The 27,390-nt window shown below is 41.5% G+C and overlaps 1 protein-coding gene across 4 annotated transcripts in view; it reads right to left on the reverse strand.

The window, feature by feature from the left end:
- NR3C2 (nuclear receptor subfamily 3 group C member 2) overlaps positions 1 to 26,661 on the reverse strand; it is a 323,747-nt gene extending 297,086 nt beyond the window's left edge. The window contains exons 1-2 of one of the 4 annotated variants that reach the window (XM_057310111.1): positions 26,186 to 26,661; positions 16,816 to 18,574 (exon numbers count right to left, since the gene is read on the reverse strand). In XM_057310111.1, the coding sequence (XP_057166094.1) occupies positions 16,816 to 18,572 (1,757 nt within the window). In that variant the 5' untranslated portion in view covers positions 18,573 to 18,574; positions 26,186 to 26,661. Of the gene's footprint in view, positions 1 to 16,815; positions 18,575 to 23,867; positions 24,236 to 24,554; positions 24,737 to 24,806; positions 24,946 to 26,185 lie in introns of those variants that run through there. The other 3 variants (XM_044384353.3, XM_026499446.4, XM_026499445.4) reach the window with 3 other exon arrangements.
- Between the last annotated feature and the right edge of the window lie 729 nt (positions 26,662 to 27,390).

A 27,390-nucleotide genomic window follows, 5' to 3' on the forward strand; every position in this document is an offset into this window, starting at 1 on the left:
TAAGAAAGAAAATATACTCATGTAGGGATTACTACAGGCCAAGTACTTTTCTAAGCAGTTCACATATACTAATTCAATGAGCCCTTATAATAGTTGGTAAATTCTATCATTGTCTCCATTTTACAGTTGAGAAAACTGAGACACAGAGAGGTTAAGTAACTTGCCCAAGGTCACACAGCCAATAAGTGGTAAAGCTCAGATCCATCTGGCTGGGGAGTTCATGCTCCAAAATCATATTACACTACTTCTGATGGTATATGCTGTCAAATTACTTGTCTCTATTTATACTCCTCATTGGCATCTTTCCACAGTGGCATCCATCCATCCGTCAGTTGTTCTCTCTGAAAATCTGATAGATGAAAAATGCTATCTAACTGTTGCTTTTATTTGTCTCTATTTACTAGAATGACTAAACAATTTAGAAGTTCATACACTCCATCTGTATTTGCTTTTCTAGGAGCTGTCTATCCATGTTCTTTGCCTGTTTTTTTTTTCCCCCACCCTTCCGGGAAGTCTTCATGGCCTTCTCATTGATTTGTACTAGCTCTTAATACAGTTAATCTAATCACCATTTCCCATCTTTATTTTAATTTTATTTGGCATATAGGCATCTAGAATTTTTGCCCAGTCAAGATTTTGGGTTTATGTGTATGTACTTTCTTCCTCTGCTGTAGTCTTACAAAGCACTTCTCTATCTGGAGTCAGATACACATTCAACTAAATGTTTTCCTTGACTGAGATTCTCTTTAATCCATCTGGAAATTATCTGGTGTATGGTGCTGGCATTAAATCTTAAGCAGAGTGGAACTGTAAAGATTTGATACTATAGATGGTTTTACATAATATGTTTTTTATCCTTATGTAGTTTTTAGGCCAGACAGCAACATATGCTGACTTATTACAACAGAATTACTCAATCTGAGAAGAGGCAAAATCCAAGACACTTCTATTCTGGTTACAGCCACATCAAAAACATCTCAAACATGAAAACCATTCTCACCTTTAAAAACCCACAGAGTAAGAGCTGTCACAGGCCTCCCCTGAACAATAATTCTAGCCCAATGTTCAATATAAAGTCAGCATATTTTCATAGCTGGCCTAAATCCCTAACAGGGCTTCTTGTTTTATTCTGTTGTCTCAAAGAAAGAGCAACTATATATTTGGTATCATGAGCTTAACAGTTCTTATATTTGAATAGCACTATTATACTTAGTGATTTTAACTGTGTGGAGGAGGAGGAAGGGTCTGGACATTTTTACTGATGTCTCAGGCTGTCCTCTAAATTGGAGTACTATATAATAGGGCATGATCAGCTGTGAGCTGTGTGCCAAGTAATCTGTTAATAATAATAATGATCCTGATGTTCATAAATTACTTTCAAAACAGAAACACAAAACAGGTTCATGATTCTTCTCCTAATGAAGCCACTTACTTGTCTGCATTCTCATGTTTTCACTGGCAGAAGAGGTGGAAGTTAAAACCATTACTGTATATTATCATGCAGCCTATATTACCTATGCAACAGCCAATAAGGAATTCTCAGTGAATAATATTTTTATGCCGAGTATTGATTTTTTATGAATAGCACAAAAACAAAAAGCTCATGGTGCTATCTGCTCTACTGCCCACACACACATACTCACACAAGGCTTTTAAATCAACTCTGCCATTGAGTATGTGATATATGTGAACATTAATCTTCATTTGTATTGCTCTAAAAAAGAGTTGAGAATCCCCTGTCTAAACTATCTTCATAATCATCTCTATTTTTGGAATTCAGAAAAGAATAGAGTTCTCAATTAAGGATCTCATGAGGGCACAAAGAATTGGAAGGATTTCCTCTCTCTAAAATAATGTTAGTTTTGTGGTTGAATCTATTAAATCTACATTGCTAATTCTTCTCACGATGGAATCTCTTAGGTCATACTTTCTTATGAGCAATTATTTACCCATGTAGCTCTTATGTGTTCCTATTCCTCTGTATCAATTCCAATCAAAATTAATAATAAAAATCAACAATAATAAGAACTAAGATTTTATTTTCACTGAGCCATCACTATATGCCAGCACTTTATTTACATGGATTACCTCAGATAAATTTCCCAACAGCCATAAGGGTAAGGACTATTATTGTCACTATTTTAAAGACAGAAACTCATTGAGAGAGAGGTTACGTAACTTGCCTAAGGACATACAATAAGCAAGCAGATGTGTAATCCCAAAGTTGGCCTCACTATCTGCCATCATTCTCCTCCATATTCATTTTGTATATTTTCTCCAGTTTACCAAGACCACTCTGAGTTTCGATTATACCCTTCCTAAATGACACTATCTGTACCTACAATATCTGCAAGCCTATTGTTCCTTATCTTTTTCAACTTATCAGATATCAACTAATCAGATCAACTGATATTGCTGGCCTGTTTATATGGGCCTCTCAGCATGGGATTCTTTTGCCCAAATAGCCATCTTGCATAAATATTGACCACATGTTAGGAGATGTGGTGACCGACCATGTAACCTAGCACTACTGTAGAACAAACAATTCTAATTGCATTTTTGACTATAAATGTTCTCTTGGTAGTTGATCACTATGCTCCTTTTTCTGTTGTTCTATAATTATACTTTAACAATGACCAAGATAAGTGGTTCTTAACCTGGAGCCTAGGGGTTCATAAACTGGTCTGTGAATCTTCTGAAGCCATATGCAAAGTTACGTGTGTAAATATGCATGTATTTGAACTTAGGTATAAGTTCATTTTTGTTAGTAATCCTCCCACGCTAAGAAAACATCATTTCCTCCAAGAACGGCAGAGACTCTCATCAACAGGCCAAAGAAAATAATATATAATGGAGACTTCTTAGGTGCTCTTAAGTAGGCAATGATAACCAGTTCTGGACGGTCTAGGGCCGTATTTATTAATGGGGTCAATTCAATAAGCCTTTCAGAGTACTATTAATGCTGATTTTCCCTATGTATCAGAGAATGAGACAGAACCTGCAGTGTACTGCTCTTGGAACACATTCTGGTTACTCCTAAATTTTCTCATCATTAAAGCATCTGTAAATGTACTCCACGAAAGAGACTATCAGGTATCTCCCTCTAAAAAAAAGTCACCTTGGTCTTTCCAACCACCAATTTTCTGTTCTCCACAAGTTCTCAATACTGCTATATAGTTTACCTCAATAATAGTAAAGTCTTATTAATGAAAATACTTAGAGAGTCACCAAAGTGGTTAACGCTTCTAATTAAAGGATAATTAATAATTGACTATATGATCGGTTTTGAAATCACCGACATAGAGTACAGTGTTTGTTTGCCTAAGACACTAAAGAACCATCTTCCTGTGTTACCCCACTGGGCTGGGTGCAGCCAAGCACCCCCCTCCCCTGCCATACACACATGTACACACCCATACTATCTCTACTCCATGCTAGTTATAAGACCCAAGCCAAGCCAATCCTAATTCATCAAGAAAAGGGCTGATCCTTTCGCCAGGATCAAAAACTAATGAAAATGCAAGCCCGGAGTGAAGCTGGCCATAGCTTCCAAAAACAAAGTTGAATGAAAAGAGAAAAGTTGCAATAGATGGAGAGACAAAGAAACTTATGACACCACCATCTGAAACCTGGGATCTAGCCAAGCCTGAGGTTTACCCCTTGAACTTCTCCCATTTTGTGAGCCAAGAGATTCCGTTTTACTTAAGCTAGTAGGAGATGGTTTCCTGTGCCGTTTACAAACCAAGACTTCTAACCAATTACATTAAATTCACTTATGACCATCATATAATTTTATAAATGAAATTAGTATTTAATTTCTAAGTATCCTCTCCCCGTGTTCTCCAAAGAGAATTTGGTACCTCCAAAAAAAAACACCTACCACAATCTACTTTGTAATGGGATCTTGGATGTATCTTGACTGGGTGTCCTAAAGGATGAGAAATTCTCATTTTTGCTCTGATCACACACCCAGGATTGTGCTTTGACAGAATCAAGAGCTTAATAATAACGCTTGTTGAATGAAAAATCAGTACTGAACACAGTACATGTGTTCAGTACATATGACATAAGTACATATGACACTGTACTTACTAGACAGTGCAGAAGAGCCAAAGCTAAGTATGACATGGTCCCTGCTTAGTCTCTGATCTCAGGGGCTCACACAGTGGACTTATAGTACACCTCAGTATCTTCCATCAATGCAAGGCACCCCCGTTTTTGTCAAGATAGAGTGTTAACTTTATTTGCTATAAAATATACACACATAAAATGTATTATTTTCACCGTTTTTAAGTATACAGTTCGGTGGCACTAACTACATCCACACTGTTGTGCAACCATCACCACCATCCATCTCCAAAACTTTTTTGGGTTAAGTGCCTTTAATTTGCACTGCTGTTTGTTACAGATCCCAGGGAGTTCAATAAATAGAATTGGTATAAGTTATTTGTAGGTGGCAGTGCATTATTCCTCTTTGAAAGATCTCCCTTTCTTCTGTCTTGTAATGGTCTTTCTCTCTTCCCTCTCCTGAGCTAACGACCAGGGAGGAGCACCCTCTTTTAAAGCCAAGCAACTGAAGCATCAGTGCTAAAAATAGTATGACGAACATTGATCATTGTTCATTGATTAAAAGCCTTGAATAACTCAGGTTAGCATGCACAGTATCAGTTACATACGTGGAGGGGACAGACTGTACAGACTTCGACGCAGTTATAGAAATTTAGTCATTTTCCCCGTTAAAACAACACTGATTTTTTAAAACTTGTTTTAGGTCTATTTTCCTTAAAACCCTCATAATACTAGATTTGATTATTTCTGCCACAGCAAATTGGCAAGAGCTACAATTTAAAAAAAAAAAAAAGCATATTTCATCCTTGTTATGAAATCATAGAGGCTAGCCCATGTTCACAGTTAGATTTTTGGTTTTTATTTCTTCCATTCTCAGGTACTGGCAACAAATTCACCCTTCAACAAATGCACAGTTCACGCAGCTATACTCTGTTATAGCAAATCTTTAGCTTTTTAAATGAATGTTAGCTTAAAAGTAAGGGGTACCTGCTAAAAGACACCTAAGACCCTCCCACGGAGTGGTACAGAAGTTATATAAGAGTTCTCAGCTCTAGATTTTCATTAGGAAAGGTTACCGTGCTTATAACCTCTCCTTCCCCTACTGTACCCACCTGTCAGTTTTTTCAGTTTGCTAAAAAACATTATGCGGGGGGGGGGGGGGAGGTGTGCTGTTTTCACCTGAATCATAGCAACCAAGTCCAAAATACAGAGTATATGTCAACAAAATTATCGTATTTCTGCCACATACAGAAAACTCAAATGCTTCCAGAAGTCTCAAAGGAATACCTCCCATGTACATTTGCCTCAGTTGGGTCTGAAAATGATGAAGAAACAGAGAAAAAAAAATACTTTGTATTGTGGGACCATATATTCCTTTTCGAGAACAAAAGCTGCTCTGAACATAATTTCCATTTCAAAAGTACAGGGAGAATCTAAATTGGAGTAAGTTAAAGAATATCTGCTCCCATTTAAAATCTCTACACTCCCAAACTTTGCACTTGGAATCTCTTCTCAAACTTATCAGAAAAATATTTATTAAGTAAATACAAACTGTAACACGTGATGGAAGAAAATGAGCACATTTCCAGTTTTGGAAACAGCACTGTTAATTCAAACACCAGTTACTTGAGGACAGAAGAAATGGCCCTCCAAAGAAGATAGGATTCTGCTCATTTATAAACGTGTGCGCATGTCTCAATTCCATATGCCAACACTTCTGATTCATTTACATCATCTTTTGCTTTCCAACTTTGTCAAACCAGGAGTCAGCTCTTCCTGTTTCTATTTCCCAGGGGTATTTTTTTTTCCCTAGCCTAATAAAAAGTACCCTATTTTGGGATCAAAATTATCAGGTTTTCCTTCATCCAAATAAAATTATTTCACTCCTTTTCTCTTAGAGTCATAACTACGCTCAAATTTTCTCCTTATTACTATTTTTATCCCTTATACCCTGTGGCAATCTACTTTTTGTGGGGCTGTTAGCACATATGGCTCAGTGGTATAGTGGAAAGGAACAACAGGCTTTGGGTCCGATAATCTGGCATTCAATTATTTCTTCCCTCAAACTCTAACTTCCATCCCTTGCCCACCATTCCGCAAATCAGGCACATATCCTCTCAGCCTCAATTACCAATATGATAGCCTTTCAATTGCTTTTACTTGTTTCAGTCACTATTTCTTATCTCCCTTACCATATTTACCCTTCTACCCTTTTATGTCACTCCCACGTTACAAGAATGTTTAATAATGCTACATTAAAAGTGTCAAGCACTTCTTTTTGGCACTCACAGACTTCTATAATCTAGTTTTCTCTAAATACCACTAAAACATCCAAGCAGGCTTCATTTGTCCTCTGTCCAAACACCTGGCCTGTGCTGTTGCTTATTCCTCTGAGATATCTCTACTCCCCACCAAATACCACCAATCTTCACCTACTTTATGAAGCTTTCCTTGGCTATTCCAGCCCACATAGAACTCTTTCTTTTCTAATCTTTGGAAACAGTTCTTATTTGCATCATGCAATCAAACACATAATTACAGAACCAAAAAAAAAAAAAAAAGCTGTATAAAACTCATGTGAGTCATCTCCCCAGTTAGAGGGAAAGATAAGGAAGACATGTGGTTTGTTCACCCACATTAAGAACACAGTAGGTACTAAATAATTTGAAAACTATCTATTATTTTCCCCCGTTAACCCAGAAATTTAAATAGCTACCTTTCTCTTGGTTCTAGGTCTTCTGTCAAAAAGTTTACATTAATATCCACTGATAACAGAACTCAAGAAGAAAGCAACCCGGTAAAAATGGGCAAAAGAGTTAACAGGCATGAGAAGGAGGCCTATGATGGCAAGGAAGCACATGAACAAAATGTTCAGTATCATTCAGGAGTTAGAGAAATGCCAATTTAAATGACAATGAGTTATCACTACACACCTATCATAATGTCTAAAAAAGATGGACTCTCTCAAGTGTGGGCAAGGATGTAATGGAATCCGACCTCTCACACACTGCTGGTGGAATTGTAAAACGGTACAACCACTTTGGAAAACAGCTGGACAGTTTCTTAAAAATTAAACCTACACCTACCATATGACCTAGCCATTCCACCTACAGGTATTTACCGAAGGAAAATGAAGCACATGTCCACACAGAGATGTGTATGTGAATATTTAGAGCAGCTTTATTTGTAACAGCAAAAACCGGAAACAACCCAACAGGTGAATGGATGAACAAACTGTGGTATAGCCATAAATGGAATACTACTCAGCACTAAAAAGAAACTAATAATACATGCAATGACGGGGATGAATGTCAAGCGTGTTATGCTAAGTAAGAGAAGCCGGAATCAAAAGGCTGTAAGAAGTGTAATTCCATTTATATGACAACCTAGAAAAAACAATTCTACAAAAATGGGGGACGTATAAATGGTCGCTAGGGTTTGGGAATGAAGAGAGGGGCTGACTGAGAAGGAACAACACAAGGGAATTTTACTGGGTGACACAACTATTCTTATCTTGAATGTGTGGCAGTTATAGGACTATACACTTGGCAAATTTCCAGAATTGCACACCAAAAAGGGTGAATTTTACTGTTTGCAAATTAAACATAAATAAATGACCTCAAAATAAAGACTATGTCACCATATAGCTTGTACTACATCATTACCAACTACCTTACTATGTTGAGATTAGAAAAAACAAGAGCGTCTGTTGATTATTTTTGTGAAAATCCTTAAAAATATGCTGATGCAGGTCACCACAATTTTTTGCTAACCTCCACAGAACTTGGTTATTTGACAATAACTGTACTAGTCTTCCACAACCACCAACACTTAACTAGTCATTCTAGATATATGCCTACCACAAGTTCCTCTGATAACCAATTCATTCGTTCGTTCCGTGGGGATTTACTGAACACCAACAATGCACCTGGCACTGTTTTGGGTATGGCAAATGTACTAGTAAACAGGACAGCTAAGGGCCCTGCTCTCAGGAAGTTTGCATTCTAACTGGAGGAAGCCAAGTAAACAGGTAACTTCTGATAGGTATGCACTATGAAGACAACAAAAGCGGGTGATGTTTTGTTAGAAGGTTGGGGGGGTGGCACCACTTTAAACAGGATGTCAGGGAAGGTCTCTTTGAGAGGGTGACATCTGAGCTAATGCCAAGTGACAAGAAGGGACAGGCAACCAAATTCTGGAGGCAGAGCCTTCTTGGCTGGGAGAACACTAAGTATAGAGGCCCCCAGAGGGAAGGGGGCTTGGTTGATCTGAGCCACAGAAAGGTCAGTGTGGGGACTGAGCAAGGGAAAAAAACAGATACTAAATAAAGTAGTCAGAGGTCTGATATTTCAGTGCTTTTCAGGCCCTGGATTAGTTTACTTTATGCTGCTTGCAATGAGAAGCAGCCAGAGGGCTTTACATCAGCCACATAATCTGATTTATGTTTTTAAAAGATCCATCTGTCTATTTTTTTGTTAGGACATTCAGTTTTCTTCTCTATCTCAAGTATTTGTTTCTTCATTTACCTTTGCTATGTGCCTTAGGCAAATCACGTAGACCTTCTGGGCCTCAGTTTCCGTATCTGCAGAAACAGTGATGCTGGCTGCCAGTAACTGCTTACACACATTGGTTCAACGGGGCAGTTAAATATCTGACCCCGTGGCTAACTGCAGTCTCCCTTTTATTCTCAGCGTCCCAGGACACTGCCCCCATCAATCATTTGCCCTCCTTCTTACTTACACCTTGTAGCTCAATCAGGGCCCAGTCTCCTCCGTCACCTCTTCACAGCTCGCCTGTCCAACACAACCCTTACTCTGATCTTGCAGCACTTTTGTGCTACAATCTCCTCTATCACCCTTTCTCTTTACCACTGAACAGATGCCTCCCAAGGGTAAACACTGTGCCCACATCCCCCAAGTCTCTCCTCTTCCTTGCTAACTTTGCTAACTTATAAGCTCCTTAGCCAATCACAGTCATTCCCATTCCCACCACTCCACAGAATTCCTTCTTGAAAAATCACCAGAACCAACTATTCTGTCCAATTTCCGGTCCTCCTCACCCCATCATCAGGTTTTGAACCACAACCTCCTACCGAAGGAAAGGATAATGTAATAGACAAAAGGGTAGGATCTACTCCCAGCTCTGTTACCAACTGCTTTGTATGATCCTGGAAAAGGCATGTAATCTCTCTGGACCTTAGTTTCAGAGCTGGATTCATAGATAGCCTTAGAGCCTTCTAATTTGGAAAATCTAAGACTACATGATTCTTCCCCTTGGCATCCATGAGTCGGCACTATCTTGATTCTCTAAATAACTCCCTGTCTCCTTTATTAGGATGTGTTGCTCATGTCCTAAATGGGGTTCTGTTCCTCCAAATTCCTAGCAGAATGCACTTTAAACTATATTTGAGTCATATATACATTCTCTCCATGGGCAACAGCACCCACACTGACCCCCTCAACCGCCACTTCTAGGAACAGGCCTCCTACACCTCCAGATCAACATTTCCACCTATGGAGAGAACTCTCCCAGTCAGAGGCAGTCTGGGACTGAGAACTCGTGTGTCCAAGATAAATCATCACTTCTTCTCCAAGGCTATTATTCTTCTTGACCTCTCCATTTCTCTTATTGCGCACCATTATCCATGACAGTCAAACTTACATGTTGAGTTTTCCCTGATTTTCCACATACTTGACCCTCCCTCCATTTCTACAGAAGTTTCAAGTGCTCTCCTTTCTCTTCCTTCACACTCCAGTCCTAAAACCATTAGGCAAGACATAGCAAAGTAGAGATCCACAGTAGAAGGTAGGGTGTGGACAGCTGTCATGGCCCATAGTGGGCCACCAAGCCCCAGGGTAGCTCTGATGCCCAGCGCTGGGTGGGGAGGAGGATTCATGTGTACACAAGGTCTAGTGCAGAGTACCAGAACCCAAGCAGGGAGAGGACAGCCCAGCAGGGGGAGTCTGTGCTGGAGTGGAATAAGGAGGGCATCTGTTGGGGGAATGAGGCCCTGTGACCCAGAACATGAGTTAGGCCCCAAGCATAGGCAGGAGAGTATCTGTGGGAATGGGGACAATCCTTGGAAAAATAGCTGACCCCAGGACTGGGGCAAAAACAAAAAACAAAAAAACAAAAACAAAACAAAACAACAGAAAAAACAAGATGGGTCTAAAGCAAGTAACTTAATGTTAATTTCTTGATTTTGAGGGTTGTATTGTGGCTATGTGAGAGAATGTCCTTCTTTATAATTCTTCATACTGGACTTAATTTTTCTTAAGTTTGTGATTATTTCAAAAATAAAAAATAATTTATACAAAAATCAACTCCTTCAAGGGCTGCTTCTGTAATATCTCACATCTGTCCCCTTTTTTTTCATTACTCTGGACAGAGAGTCACGGTCCCATCCCCCTGTACTGTTGCAATAACTTCTTGACAAGGCTCCACCCCACAACCACTGCCTAATTAAGGTTTTTCCAAAGTGCACTTCAGCTCATGCCACTTCCCTGCTCCAACATTTCAGTAGTTCCTCATTACCTACCAAATTAAGTACAAATTTCTTAGTGTGCCTTTTAAGTTCCACTCATTTCTAGTTCCAACTAACTAACCTCTTCCAGGCTTTCTTCCCCCCAGTTCCCTGTGTGTCACAGTCAGCCATACAGCCTGACAACATTCAGTGTTTTCTGCAGATCTCTAAGTTTTGCTCATGTAACTCCCTCCATCAGGAAATGACCACTCCTACTCCCTGCAAAAATTTTAAGACTAAGGATAATATCAATTCTGACACTATCCCTCCCACCTCTACATTTTCCAAAACTTGCCTAGATAATCTTATACTGTCAGAATACCCAAAGTTGACTTTGCCCATTATAAACCTTATTTCATTTTATTTTAGACTATAATTTTTATGTCTCAACAACTCCTAATCTATAAGGTGAGGATACATACCAATGAAGGCATCCTCATTAATAAAATTAAATCACAGCCACAGTTATGAATTCAGATCACCAGTTATTAGCTCACTCTCTCTCCCTAGGGAATTTTTAAGTATTCAAATTACTTTGTGTTTGTTCTCTTTCCTTCCTTTTACTAGGCTTTTCTATTTCTTGCATAAATATAAGGAATTTCTACCTCTTTTCTACAAAGAAATTTTGGCCTAGGCCTTACCACTGACAATCATAAATCCAGAGGTTTCCAGGCATCAATTAAGTAACAGGTGCTTATATGTAATTACATTTTAACTTCATCATTACTTTACTATATAAAGAACAAAATAAAACTCTTAAAACTGTAAACAAAGCCTATACTTGACAAGTTTAAAACTAGAAATTCTAAAATTTAAGATTAAGACCTATACATTTACCATACTTATATTTCCTGGGTTTTCACTAATAAACTTTGGAATGCAGTCCACAAAAATATACAGTTTAATGGCTATATTTAAATTTAATAATGAAGCAAATATTTTTCTCTTGATTTGAATTTAGTAAATGAAAGAAAATGATACATTATTTGGCAGGAGAGCTGAAATTTTATCAGATGAGTAGCACGAAACTAAAGCAATAGTTGAAAGCTTGGAAAAAAATATTATTTTGGAGGAAAAAATTGATGACATCAACACATTAGGGGAAGTGAAGTGTTACTCCTAAATTACTTGTGATCAACATAACATCTGGTATTACTCTAAACATTACAAGTATAGAAAAGGTCAGACACATCCAGAATTTCAATAGTGCAAAAGGCATCAAATCCATAAATGCTACACCTCCACGTCCTAGTTTTAGCACAACACTGTTGTACAGGCAAACAGCCTGAAGTTGAATAATTTGAGTTTATTTAACTGAAACCAGGGCTTTTATCTCCATTTTTTAAGTATAAAGTAAACAGTTCTAAGTATACTAATACTTTAGATGATAAAAGGTGGACGTACCCATAAACCTAGGACACTGGCAATGTTAAAAGCAAAATTTATCAGAGTGCACTGTACATAGTGATTTATTCGTTAAAAAACACTAAGGGTTTTTTTCAATAAAATTATCACTACTCTCACCAGAAATACCATAAATGAATGGAAGTGAATGAATCATCAGGAGAAGTAAGTCTCACTGTGAAATCATTTCTAAAAATATTATTTAGAATACTAACCGGGAGAGATTCTAGGTACACTAGCAATTTCAAAATCAAAATATTGTGAGACAAATAATAAGATAAAGAAAGTTCCATGTTTTCACTTCCAAATGACCTCAGTAATTCTTAATGATTTATTATAGTAAGCACCAATAATCCATCCAATTCTACGCCCCCCCCCCAATCATTCTTTCATACTTTGCATTACACAGAGAGATTTAGATTTCAATGGTTTACTCAGAAAGTTTGCTAAGAGACTGGGTAACTTTTATAACTCCTTGAATTCTGAAGATTTTGCTTTATTACAGAAGGTGAGTTTTAAAAAACTCTAGGGACAATTGAAAAATAAAAAACAACTGTAGGTTATTTACTAAACTGTTTCCTTCTATCATGGAAAAAAATACAGCACAGATTAACACCTGATTACCTGTCTTGAAGCCTACCAGAATATGCCCTTTGAAACAGTGAACTTTATATTCAAAGGTCTAAGTCAATGTTAGTGCTGTGTTATGATGCTATCAAAGTGACTATGACCATCGCCATAAACATCAATGTTGTGTCAACAGAAAAACACTGCTTTCAAAAGAAAAGAGTGTAAATTAAAAGAATGAGAAATTCGTCGTATCAAATTTTATAAAAGACCTGATTAAAAACAACAACAACAACAACGTCTGCTTCTCAAAGTAAAATAACTCACCCCTACTTGCTTTTAAATGATAAATGACAATGACATTTTTCTATCCAGAACACCTTGGAAACTACAGAGCTACGCCTGTGATTCAAAAATACTCGAAACAAGATTAGCAAAAATGTTAAAGGATAATCTATTTTGATTTTTAACAGACAGAACTCCAAGGAAACTTCACAGCCATTTAATAGTTTTGCTGGCAGACCCTGAAGAGCATGGAGTTCAACACGGTCACTTTTTATGAAGAAACTGAGGCCCAGAGAAGCTGTGACTCACCAAGGTCACAGTTTTGTTTGTGTCCTAGCTGACAGGGAAACTCCAATCTACATGACACAACCAGGTCCAGTGTCCATCCTCAAAGCTTTACATTCAGCTTCTGTCATAATTTACTTTACACTTTGGTGGCCAGGCAATCCACTCACTAGAAATGATTAACAGACAGATGGCTTTCGTCACTGCTCTCACAGGATGCCCACAGACGGAGATGAGGACAACACACACTTCACAGCCATTACTCACTTCTATCAGATTGAAAAATTAACTAGATGAGATTCATTTTTCTTATTTGAATAGAGTACTCCTTCATCAGCATAATATTCAGTGAGGCTAACACAAATAAAATAATAACTTCTTTTTTCATTAACCTCTAATGGGTGTACAACATAAAAGAAACCAGCAATTCTCAGCTTTTGGGTCTTAGGACATCTTTCCACTCTTAAAATGTAACGAGGATACCAAAAAGCTTTTGTTCGTGTAAGTTAGATCTAATGGTATTTACCGTATTAGAAATTAAAACTAATATTCATTTTAAATCATTCAAAACTAAGAAGTCATTACATGTTAACAAAAGCATATGTTTATGGGGGGAAAAAAACCTGTTTCCCAAAACAAAAAACTTGAGTGAGGAGAGTGGCTCTGTTTTACATTTTTGCAAGTCTATTGTCTCACTTAATAGAAGACAGCTGGATTTTCATATCTACTTCTGCATTCAATGTGTGGTGATAGGTTTTGGTTCAAGTGTGAAAAAAATCTGGCTTCACACGGATATGTTGTTGGAAAAAGGACGAGCATTTTAATGGTCATTAGAGATAACTGCAGATGTGATTCTTTGATACTACATTGAAAACTGCCTGTGAGTAATTTCTTAACGGTTAGTTGCAATGTGGATCTGAAACCATATTAGTGAACTTTTCATACACTATTACATTAAAAGCCACCGGTCTATCCTCCATTTTGAATGGATCATTTACCAATGCATGATCTTTCACTTCACGAATCTCCTTAAGAGGGTCTCAGGAATCCCAAACAACACTCTGAGACCTACTAGAAAACAGTTTAGAGTTCAATCTAAAGACAAAGGTTATTACGAAACCTAGGAACAGCCACACACTGCCTTGATCCTCCACAACCTGTAATTCTTTAATTTACTGCACATCCCCCAGAATGGGGTATCATCATCCCACATTAAGATATAGACCAAAAGGCTGGATTTTGATTCAAAAGACTAAAAAAGAGACCAGTGATGAAGCATGGATAAGGTTAAATTAAATATTATAACATATGGACTGAAATCTAGAAAAATATCTAAATACCTTCTGATTCTTGAGCCTTTATTCTGAGAATGATCAAAACAAATAGGTTTGGATAATACTCACGAGAAAAAGCTGTCAAGAATCAGTAAGCTGTAAGAGACTTCATAACATTAAAGCTTAACAATTAAAGTTTTTTGAAAACTTATACTAACTAGCATAATACCAACATGTACGTAAACAAAATGAACCCCCTCTGACTATATTAACACGTATGTAAAGAATTTTGGAATACTCTAGAAGAGACACTGAACAACACCTCCAGTGCCCACAAACGCAGAGTACGCTCAAGGTCACTGATGCATATTAATATGTTTAACGCTATGGGTCACTAGAACATCGGGAGGGTCTTCAGGAATTGAGTGTAAAACCTACAATTCCAATAGTAGAAATAGACTGCAGAACAGAACAAAGCAGAGAACTAATGATTTTATCTACTATATCTCTACTATTGCTACCAGAAATATCACTACCCAAAGCAATAGCCTTCAAAACTATAAAATAAGCAAATAAGTATGTAGTGGCAAGTGTATGACGCATGCCTAACCATAAAAAATAATAGAGTAGAATTTAGTAAGAATTATTAACAAATACTAATTTCAACTACATATAAAATATTTCTTTAAACCATTTTGTAATTTTGTATAATGAAAACAAAACTAAAGGATATGAAAACTAAAGATTCTGCAAACTAATCAAATGTTAACAGTAATAGCTAAAACGTATATAATACCTATTGCATACTAGATGGTATGCAAAATTAACTCAATTATCTTGACTACCTTTAAGATGGGTACTATTGAATTCTTCTTTCCTTTTTCTTTTTCCTCCAGATGAGAAAACTAAAAGCCCAGAGGTGAAGGGATATGCACAGGGACACAAACAATGAAGTGGCAGGGCTGGGATTTCAGCCAGGGCAGCCACACTCATAACTACCAGGCTGTACTCCCTCTTACTCACTAAAAACATCACTTACAAAAATCACTTACAAAAATATCGACATCATGTGCAAAATCTCCTTCTCTAAAAGTAAAACAAAGCACTAGCAAGAGACCACATGCTGAGTTTGTTTCTGATGAAAGCAATGCTATCTTAGGCTATCTTGCATTAGGGTTCAGAATTTAAGAGACAGAGGTAGTATCAGAATATGATCGTTCATGCTATCGAGGACTATAATAATGTATCCTTTAATGGAATGTTTGCTTCCATAAAGGCAAGAGGAGTGAGGCTTGAATCGATGACAAGGAAAAGAATGCACGAATTAAAGTTTTAGCTTTTGGCTCCTAAGAAAATTTAGAATAGAAGGAGAAAGATACAGAAATACATGTAAACCCTATATTGTTAATGGGATGAACATATTTCCCACAACATAAGTTTTTAAGGAAAAAATCCACATATTCCTAAATGCCAAAGGAATGAACTATATCTAGGACATCTATTCTTTATATGTTCAATAAAGGGATCATTTATCACAACCATGTAATAAAAACAGCACTGAAGCAAAGTCCAATGCAATATTTATTGCATAACTTAGAACCACCCTTTAGTCATATCAAAAACCTCTTCCTTGTTTTTTCTAAATATATACAATATGCTATCTGCAAAAAGGAAAGTCAAGAGAGATATTTTACAGTAAGTATGTCTTCTTGAAGATCTTAATAGTTGTACCAACTCAAAACTGCAGTGACATATTTCACTTCCAATATAAGTAAGAAAGAAAGACTGTCCACTTAGTAATTTCAGATGTGCTGAGTCTTTAAAAGCCCTCAACAGTTAAGGAAATGATTTATTTGTATTGAAAACCATGACTTACATACAATTAACCTACAGAAAAGGACAAAGAGGGTGCAGAGCTTGTGGGTAACAGATTTGGGGTTCAATTTCATATTTCACAACCAATGAAGTGATTAAAAAAAAAAGCTAAGAAAAGGACTAAGACGACAAAGAAACAAATTTAAAACAATTCTAGTGAACCAGTGTACAGCTAGAGAAAAAAGTAATCTAGCACTAGTCTGCTACAGTAAGTATAGTAACAGGCAGTAGAAAACAAACTTTTCCCAAACACCTACAACAGGCAATGTGGAAAGGGGGAGGGGATGCCCATATACACTCCTTCACAATCAACACAAATATTTTCTAAAAGATTTTCAGAATTTTTTGTTTCTCTACTTCAAAAAAGCAGTAACACTATACCAACAAGGAAAGAGGGGGCACTACGTGACCATGCTGAAAACAAAAATAAAACAGTAAACTGAAACGTGTTTAAATTTATCAATTGTAAATACTAACTTTTTCAACATTTTATAAAGCCATGATTTTCAAAAAAGGAGAAAAAAACCAACTTACCTTGTTACATTTTCTGGAATGTATTCTAGAACTGGATATCCATCACTTCTTCTAGATGACAGGTCACCATGTGATTTCCATGACTCCACTAATGTATTAACGGGAGGAAAGGAACTCAGGTGTTGGAAAGATTGGTCTCTAGCTGATCGTGATAAAGATATTGTACCTTGAGCACCAATCCTGTAGTGAAAGGACTGTCCACCTGAATTCACACCAACAATAGCAGATGAAGGGATGCTGGCCTCTGGGTAATAGCTCCCATCATCCGGTTCCTGTTTAATACCCATGGGGAATCCGCTGCCTTCACAGTTACCATCGAAGCCGGGCACAGGTGGTCCTAAAATTCCTGATAGAGAATAATAGTCTTTATCATCCATAAAGGAAAAATATGAGCCATCCATAAATGGAAATGGGTTTACCGTTGGATTCCCTTTAAAAGAGGTGCCTGAACATGAATGCTTGGTTGATTCTTGTTTTATTGGTACTGAGAATGGGGAATCAGAATTTATTTTGCTATTTCCTCCGAGACATGAGCTGCTAAAAGCTCCATCTGGCTCCGGTTTTATGTATTGGACAATGTTAAGCTGGCCAGTCACACCATTGGAGATGGCATTCTCTACTTCCTCGCTCTTTGGAAAGGGGACCTCTTGAGCACCTTTCTCCTGTGTGTCTGGACTAGGAACCACATCCCGGGCTGCACTGGATCCAGCAGGGGTGCCAGAAGCAGTGTAGCTGAAGGCATTGTTCACAGGGCTACAGATAGATCCCACAGTACTAGCAGTTGGACTGGAGAGCGTGGATCTGTTATTCGTGTTGGAAGGGCTGGAAACAGAGCACCTTGAGTTGTTGATGTTTGCAGGGCTAGACACAGAGGATCGCAGAGTGACATTATTAGGACTGGAGACCGGAGATTTTACGCTGCAATGACTCGGAGGGCTGGATATTGGGGATTTCATGCTACTTAATGGACTTGAGAGAGGAGAGCCCACATTGCTGGCATGCGCTGGGCTGTGCGACCTGGAGCCTCGATTTTCAACATTAGGGGAGCATGTCAAAGGAGTCCCCTGGGTGATAGGGCTATGCACTGTGAAACTGCCAAAGCTGGCAGAGGTGGAGGACACAGAGCTGATTCCAGCAGGGCTGCAGACTGAAGACGTCATGTTCAGAGGGCTGCAAACAGATGGGCTCTTCTCATGACACATGATAGGGCTTTTAACAATGGCACGCATGACCCCACCATTCACAGAGCTCCCAGAGTCAGACATGAAGGATCTCAAGGGCCTGTTCACACCACCTAGAGTGGAAGGATGATGGCCATTTTCTTTGTAAAACTTCACCAGCTGTTCAACATTTTGATAAATCTTTGCTGGACTCATGCTTCCTTGTTGGTTCTGCTGATCATAGGTGTAGTCAGCATCTCTTACGGAATCCATGTATAAACCCATGGACTCAGCTACAGTTGCTGAAAGCTCCTTCGACTCCAGCTCAGTTTTAATATCAGATGTTAAAATCCCAGACCGATTATTGTCTTGCTGAAGGCAAGGGAGTAGTTCGTGTTTTTCTTTGCTGCTTCCTTGAGTACTGTTGTTTGGAATAGCACCGGAAACACAGCTTAGGTTGACAATCTCCATGTAGTTATTCTCATCGGTCCTCTCTGTAGGTCCCAGGGAAGAATGTTCCACAGCCTGAGAAACTTGACCCCACCGTCTTTCCATATCTAGACCTTCAGGGAGACTGTGGTAGCCTTTGGTCTCCATAGCTAACAAATAAATTTATATTAAAAAATTGAATTAGAGTCATTTATAGAATATTGCTCTAGAAGACATTCTAAAATTCCATTTACTAAGCTATATGCACATATTCTACTTTTATAAGCAATACTTCTCATTTTATTAAAATTGTTACCTTTTTAGGTGCTATTATAACAGTACCGACTATAACTTGTCCAGAAGCTAGACTATAAGCAGCAATCACACGAAATTATTTTTCATCTAAATAAAAGCAACATGTATGCTATAATACAGCCTTTAGATTTACAAAGACTATCTATAAACGTTAACTTATTTAATATTCAGAGTAATCCTGGGGACTGATGAGGCAGACAAGGAGGAAAGGAAGGGCTTAGTGATGTGGGTGACTTGCCCAAGGTCAAAGACGTGATAAGTGATGAAGTTGGGTTTAAATCTAAATCTTCTAACTCCAAAAACCTTGGAGTCTTTCAAGCATACAGAAGCTGCTTTCCATATCTAATACATGGCTTTATTAAAAACCATACGAAAATGCAATCAATGTTACCATTTCTCAATATGAAATTAAAGTTATCAAGTGAATTATCACAGAAAAAATAATTTAAGAATTATTTTTTTAAAAAATAAGATATTCTTAAAATGGATTAGTGATGCAAATAACGTAATGTCAGTTCTGAAAAGTAAAGATTCATGTCTCCTGATTAATTAAGATGGTCCATAGCTCCATAGAGAGGCAGCAGGACAACTCGGGAATGTCAGCACTACATTCTCCGTATTTCAGTGCTGGCAGGGACTCTGACACACATCCTTATGTAGTGGTACCTCTGCTATAAAGACTTCCGGCAGAGACAGTTTTATTTTCAACAGTAAATGGAGGAAGTTTGAGATGAGTCCTGACAATTTATGTGTTCATTCATTCAACAAATATTTACCAAGTGCGTGCTACATCCTGAGCCTACAACCAGTCATTGAATCTATAGTGATAAACAAAACAGGCACAGTCCTCATCCTCAGGGGGCCCACAGGTTTTCTTAGATATATAATCATATCTACTGGCTCTCTATATAAATTTATTTCAGAGACAAATAATTATAATAGGTTATATTTACATAATCCTATGCAGTATATAATTTGATGCCACATCATAAGCCTCTTATTTACCCTAATAAACCTATAAGATTGATTAAAGTATTATCCAAATGATACACTGGGGAAACAGAGGCACAGGCCATATAGCTGTGTGGCAGAGCTGGAATTTGATTCCAGGTCTCTCTCTACACCAAGGTATCTCAACCTTGGCACTACTGACATTTTGGGCTTGATAGTTCTTTGTGGTGAAGGTCTGTCCATGCATTGTAAGGTGTTTAGCAATATCCCTGACACCTACCCACTAAATGCAAGTAGCACTCCCAATATCCAGCTATGACAACCAAAAATGTCTCCAGACATTGCCAAATGCCCCCTGCTTTGAGAACCACCACTCTACAAAGAAACATATCTTAAAGAATATTAACTCATTCTTAGTAAAAATTTCATTTGTACATTTTCATATACAAAACTGCTAAAATCATTATGTATGCATTTTTCAAATCCTTTCATGTGTGTCAACAATCCATGACCCAAATAAGAGTCTGACGCAGTTTCTGTAGTTCTGTGCACCAAAATTACTTTAGGCCTCTCATCCTTTTCCCCCTTGGCCACTCACTACCCCCATCCTCCCTAGCTTCCCCTCAGGAAAAGAGACTAGGAAGTCCTTCTGCTACAGAACTTATATTAATTAACACAGAAAAATAATAGAATGGCTCTACTAAATAAACTGGCAATAGATATCACAAGGCTCTATAATGACAGGTAATGCCTAAATTGTCTAAGTATTGTAATTACCTCTTACTTCTCTGTATTCTACACTACATTTTAAGTTCGCAGGAGGCAGGAACTTTATCAATTTCACCACTGCATCCCAAGCAGATAGCCCAGTACAAATAAAAAAAATGTTACCTCTTATAATATAATCAATACCCAATTTGTGAACACTAAAATCTAGTATGTAACTTTTTATTTAAAGATTATTCTATAAATTCCTAATCAAAAGTCAATCACAAAACATGGGCAAATAAATCAAATTACAACAGTTGAGGTGTTTATCTGGTAATTCCAGCCAAAAAATTTAGTGTGGATAAAAGACAAGTTGAAATACATATACAAACATACACACACACACACAAACATATGTATATATACAGGACTTAAACTGCTAATAGTGACCTTTTTTCCTACTTTACTGAAAAACCATTTAGCTGTAACCATAGGTTGCAAAATATGCGTATTCTGTGCTGCCTCTTCTACCAAAGAATATTCTGTGCTCCCCATACCAAACTTGAATAGATGTGCATCTAAGATACAGATGTTTTAGGTTCAAATTCACTAAACACCACAAGAAACATGGCTATTCATGTTCAAAACTTCTTCTGTTTCTGAACATCTGTGTATCACCTCCCCCACCTGCCGCCCTGAGCCCTGTCCATAAACCCACATTCCCTGTCTCGGTGAACTGCACCACCCTCTGCCCTAATGCCTGCAAGTCACCCTTGCCTAGGGCCCCTTGCCAAAGGCCTCCAAAGTCTCCAGCCTCCCCACCTTCCACCTACAGTTTCCTTTCTCATCTCCAATCCCCACCCCCTACCCTAAGCAACAGTCTGAAAGGAGAATCCCTAACTCCAGATCCTTCTCCAAAAATCCATCCTCCAAGCGTTCTCTTGGAAAGGATGATCACTTACTGCTTTTGTGAAGTTTCACAGTGTAAATCTGCATGCTAAACTTCTGAGAAGTTTTACAGTGCAGAAACCCGTTTCCTTTTTATTCCAGTGTCCTCTAAATAACTTGGCCACTGCCCCCTTTTTCCACAGCACCTACTAATATTCTAAGGGATGCCTTTCATCACTCTGCCCTAAAGCAGGAGCCAAATCTCAGACTCGTGAGGCTACGTGAAGATTCTAAGAGAATCTACATGGGAGATAGCAGGCAAGTACAATCTTAAAGTACTCTACAAGGAAGCACCTTATCACTACCATCATGCAGCTGATCACAACTTTCCAAGTCCTGTTTGGCTAGCCTTTAACTCTTAACAATAACATAAAACAGCCTGCATTTCACCACGTTATTGATAGGGCTATCATTAAAGAATTTGCAAAAGGCTTTGCTGAAATCTAAATTCGTTCTGTGTAAGGTATTGTCTTCATCTACCAACTTTAAACGCACTTCTCAACAAAGAAAATAAAGGTTGGCAACTGTCAGGCACAAATGAATAGAGGACATCTAGCATCCGCAAGGCTTCCACTGCAAACATTTTTAAAGAGCAGAGTTTTTAAAAACTTAGGAGCATTAAAATATTTTACGCTGAGTTCCCATTATTTTAATCAGTCTTCTCTGTAAACAAATAGATTAGGTTAGGCATTTATTTCCTAGTCCAGGAAAGCCAGGTTGTCTTTCTGGAAGTGGCATAATAACCACGGCTTGGGTAGAATTTCAGTTAACCTGAACTTACTAATAAATACTGAAAATACTAGTTGTTGATTATACTCCTTATAGAACTTAATACCCAGAGGATAAAGGAAAAGTTTTTGTTACTAAAGTATATGATGAAGCAGACACTTCATGTATACATATCTAGCTTATATTAAATCAGACTTGTCTCCCTTACAGCAGAAACTATAACAGAGGCTCTCTTGGGACAAAGACAAAAACCATTACGACACTTTAATTTTCATGCAAATGGCCTCCTCAAAACATAAAGGAAATTTCACAAAAGTAAGGAAGACTGCTGACAAAAGTTCTACCTTAAGCCATTCAAATGCTCTTAAACACTATTTTTGCAAAGGAAAAACCTGACTTTAAAATTTGATGTTTTACAGTCTGTGTAAAATTGCGCTTTTCCATAAGGAAATAGGTTTGTTTGTTTTTTTCAGGAATATTAACAAAGATTCTTATGAATTTGTATTTTGTCTGAAAACACTTTCACTTTTAATATCCCCCAAAACACAGTCCCATTTAAAACGTATCATTTTCTATAGTTATTTCACTGTCATAAGGCATCTTAAAGACAGAACCTTAAGAATTTCACAATTTTCACTGGTTGCATCGCTGTGAAAGTTTGCTGTATGTAACTATTTCTCTGTCATACCTACTACAGAACTATTATTATGTTCTCCTCTTTTATACATGAGGTAAATGATAGAAACCTGCCCAAGGTCACCTAAGAGCAGGAGAACCAGTTAGAACTGAGCACACCTGATTTCTATTCACTCACCTAATTCACTAAGCCACCTGATCTTTCCAAAATCCCCAAGCCAAACTATGTCTCCCTTAAAGAAAAAAGCTCCCCTTTATTTTTTCTAAAACTTCTATCCTCAGGCATTTCAATGATAGTGTGCCATGAACTCAAACATAAAATTAAAACTTCACAGAACTTCACAGATGGAGAATGCTGTTATCATTACTATGTAAATACCATCAATAACAGCACATATAGAAATGGCCAATTTAAGTGCATTAGAAATTCACCGCTTTCAAAAACATGTCTGCTATCAAACAAAACTTTTTCTAACTTCTAGGTTATAATAAACAGTCAAAACTGACGGTGCCATTAACCATTATAATTTAAATCTAGTCTTTTAAAATTCAGTAGGAAAAGCCACGCACCTAAGTTCAGTATAGTAGGGTACGGATGACACCAAAAGAAGCTTCATCCTTTCTCCCCTGCTTGTGGAAATCAGTTGGATTTCCAACAGATGCCACAGAAAGCATTAGCCTCTCTCAAGAGTTTTAGAAATACTAGGGAACGGGAAATGCACGCATTTCCAGAGTCCTCTCCTTACAGGCTACATCAGGATCTGTATCTCCTTCAACTGCCCTTATCAGCTACACCTCCAGCTAAGATTTGGGTGCTTCCGCAATTGATAGAGGAAAGAAATATTATTCAAACGTCCTTTAAAAATTGTAGAAGGAAAACGATCCGAAATTCATCCTTGGGGAAAGGGAAGGGAGGTAGACCTCCCACTGCCAAAGGCGGTTGAAAGCTGCTCGTTAGAGGGCATTTATCCAAAGTGGCCAAACTTTCCCAAAATAGTCCTCTGGCGGCCAAAGGGGGTAAAAAGTGGAAAACCAAAACAAAACAACAAGCACACAGCACCATACTGACTGTGCCTCCGGATTACGCAGCCACTTCTCCCTGCAAAGTGCACGCTCCCGCGCCGCGGCCGCAAGCCGAGTCCGGCAAGCGGCGCCCCGCGGCGCACCCCTACACACCTGCCTCGGCCGGGGTCCGTCTCTCGGCGTCTACCTGTTGCAGCGCACGCCAACGCCACGACACCCCTGCTGCGGAGCCCCCCTAAATCCAACCACATCCAGGCCAGCGAGTGCCGCTCTCCCTGCAGCGAGAGAGCCCGAGGCAGCAACGCTCTTGCACCCAGGTGACTGCACGGGCTTCCTCTGAGCAGCCTGAAGTTGGCTTGCGTCTCCCCGGTCCAATGACACCCCGGGCGCTGAGGGGCGGAGAGGAGGGGGCAGGGCCAGGGCCAGGGCCAGGGCCAGGGCGGGCGAAGTGGGACGGGAGAGAGGGAGAGAGGGCGGGCGAAAGCCCGGAGGGGGAGTGGGCCAGCTCCAGGGCCGGGGTGGTCACATGTCCAGATAAAGTTCAGGTTGCTATCCCGCCCCCCTGAGCCCTTTCTATTGGCCCGGAGGGAAGCAAGGCTCCACGCTGCACAGGTCAGGCGGGCTTCTCATTGGACAATCCCGGCTGTCAGTCACCAGGAGGGCGACATGACTGATACAAAGTTGCTGCGACACAGCCTAGACTCGGCAGCTCCCTTAAAGCCGCAGCCACGGCGGGTGTTTGGGGTGCCGGGCAGCAGCTACGACACTGGGCTCTTGGCACCATCCACACGCTGCCCCCCGCCCCTCTCGCTCGACTGCCCCAAACTTGCTCGCGCCCACCTGACTCTCCTCCTGGCCGACCTCAGGCTATCTGGAAAGATGTGAAAAGTGTGGTGACGCGGAAGAAGTCGGGTTTTCCGAGATCCAGTCAAGGTGTTGTTCCCTCATGCTCTCCACCTGCAGCGCCAGGTGAGCGGCAGCCCTGGCCCAGGCACCGCCCACAGCGTCCGCGCGCAAGGGAGGACTCCTAGTGGGCTTTACCCGACCCCCGAGGTTCCTCTCCCCGCCCCTTTCCTCGGTCTTGCGAGTTACCTCTCAGCAGAGCAGCCGCAGCGTCGCTGCCAGCGAGCAAGAGGATCACGTTCCCACTCGATTTGAATTTCCTTGTTTTAACCGTGCAGGAAAAGCGGGTGATTTTCAGTGCAGCCAAAGCCCTTTAAACGCAGCCTCTCTCTCTCTCTCCCTCCCCATCAAAAAAAAAAAAAAAAAAAAAAAGTGCCAGGGTCAAGAGCTGCCGCTCTCCTTTATGATTTTGTTGGTGCATTTATTAGTTTAGTATTGGATTTTTCCACTAGCTCAATTTGAAAGCTTACCATCGAGGATATTCACTTCTTTATAATGGGTGGGTGAGGGTGCACATAATTGGGAGAAACACACAGGAGAGGAAAGGAATCAAAGTATTTTCTAAGGATCGGGTGTCTACAAGAAGAAATTTCGGTTTCCCTCCAACCGCCCCCACCTCGACTCTCCTCTCGCCCACCCGAACGCTGTAGTTACTAAGCAAAAGGAAGGGCTTCTTAACTTTGATTTCTAAGGACTTTGAGGCTCCGCGTCTGAGGCTCCGTTTTGGGCGCCCGGCTGGCCCGGAGTCAGCACCAGTGACGTACACACCTAAATCTGGTCCCCCGGCCCTTGGCGACCCGCAGCCCGGTGGTGGCAGCTGTGCAGCCTCCCGCCTCACCCTTGCCTCGCACCCGCCAAAGTCAGAGGGCGGGGGGGTTCACCCTGTCTGTGCCCAAAGGCCCCTCCTCTCTTTACAGTAATTAAGCTTCGGGATTCCAGACCCCGAACCCAAGAAGACTCGAATTCGCCGTCGCTCCAGGTAGGGAACTCCCTGGCGGCGGGGCCGACTCCAGTGCTCAGCAGTCCCCTGCGCGGAGCGGCCCCCGGGACCCCGCAGCCGGGAGTCCCAGCCAAGTGTCCCAACTTTCCCGCGGGGCCCGCCGTCACGCGCGCTCTCGGGGCCAGGCGAGCAATCTGGCATCGATCGCACCCGGGCCGAGCGCGGGCGGCAGGCAGGAGCGAGGGGAGTCCCGGACCTAGCTAGCGCCCGGGCAGGCGAGGAGGCGGCGGCTCAGACAGCGTTGACAATTTATTCATTATTAAAGGAATGGACGTGTCTCTTTTACTAAGTTTTTACCTCCTTTACGGACGGCCGGTCTTGCCCTGGATCTCAGCTTCTTGCAAAATCTAGGTTAGATTTTGCAGGAACAGCCGCCGCGATCGCTCGCCTGCCGCCCAGCACCCCTGCCCGGAGGCGACCCGGCGGGCACCTGGTCTCATGCCCACAGCCCACCTCGGTTCGCCCACCCGCGCCCTCTACGCGGACCCTGCCTTCCCCAGGGCCGCCTCTGCACTCCCCGGGCCCCCTCCCGCCGCTGTCAGCGCAAAGTGACTGTCGCTGCACTCACCTTTTCTAGGACATGGTGGGGAAGCTGGGGCGCGGGGCGGGGGGTGGGGTGGGGTAGGGGTGAGGGCAGCGAGACTCCCGCCGCCGCCGCCGCTGCCGCCGCCACCAGCAAGTCCAATATTAGCAGATCGGCGGTAAGGATGGAGAGGATGATAATCCCGGCAGTCGCCCTACTGACGGTGGGTAGAGCAATAGACCAGTAGTGTTGTTACCCCGCAGGAGGAGGCGAGGCGGCGGCGCCAAATCGCGCAGAAGGGGACGCGGGCGCCCGCCCGCCCCCAGCAGCGGCGGCCCGGCCTCAAGCGGGCCCCTCTCCCGGGGCTGCTGGTCTCCCGGGCGTTGACGGCGGCGGCCCTGGAAGCCGGGGAGTACGGCGGGATAATTCCGCGCCTGAGCCCCGCAGCGCGGCTCTCCGCGCCCCCTCTTCGGGCCTGGGGTGGCCGGTGACAGCTCGGGCGGCGGAGCGTGTGTGTCTGTGTGTATGTGAGGGGGTGGCCGCAGGGGGAGCCCGCGGCGCCGCGGCCCCCTCCCCGGGTCACACCCTCAGCCGCGGGAGGAGGCTGCAAAGCGTCCAGCCACCAGCTGGTGGGAAATCGGGATGGGGGCGCCAGTGGCTGGTTGCCCTCTCACCCTGGCCCCCGGCAGCAAGGAGGCCGAGGGAAAACAGCACCCCCAATGAACGTAACCCTCCCTCCACCACTTCCCACGTCCTCCCAAAGTCAGGGCCTGAGCTCGCGCCCCGGCCTCAGGTGCAGTCCCCACCCGCGGAGGGCAGCACGGGCTGGGGACCACGCGCGGGGGGCGGGAGTGAAAAGTTTCTTTTCCTGCTCCCTCGCCGCCCACCCAGTGAGGCTGCTCCTCTCCCCTTCTCTCCGGCTTGCGGCGCCTTTGCCCCACCCCCACGGGGGGGGGGGGCGAGGAAGGACCGGTGGCTGCGCGTGGGGGCGTGTGGGGAGATTGGTGAGGAGCGGCGGCCGCAACCAGTCCCCTAGCTCTGACAGCGGCTGAGATGCGGGCGGCGGTGCTTCGGCGGAGCAAGCTGAGGAGGGGGCCCAGCGCCAGGACCCCTCCCCCCTCTGCTCGGCGAGCGCTGCGCGCCCCCGCGCCGCCCCGCGCGCCCTCGCGCCAGCCGGGGCAGACACCTACGCAGACGCGAAAGTGAAAGGGGGGCGACCGAGCCGCGAAGGCGGGCGCACGGCGAGGGGC

This window comes from Ursus arctos, unplaced genomic scaffold (assembly GCF_023065955.2).
Source record: "Ursus arctos isolate Adak ecotype North America unplaced genomic scaffold, UrsArc2.0 scaffold_11, whole genome shotgun sequence".
Lineage (NCBI taxonomy): Eukaryota > Metazoa > Chordata > Mammalia > Carnivora > Ursidae > Ursus > Ursus arctos.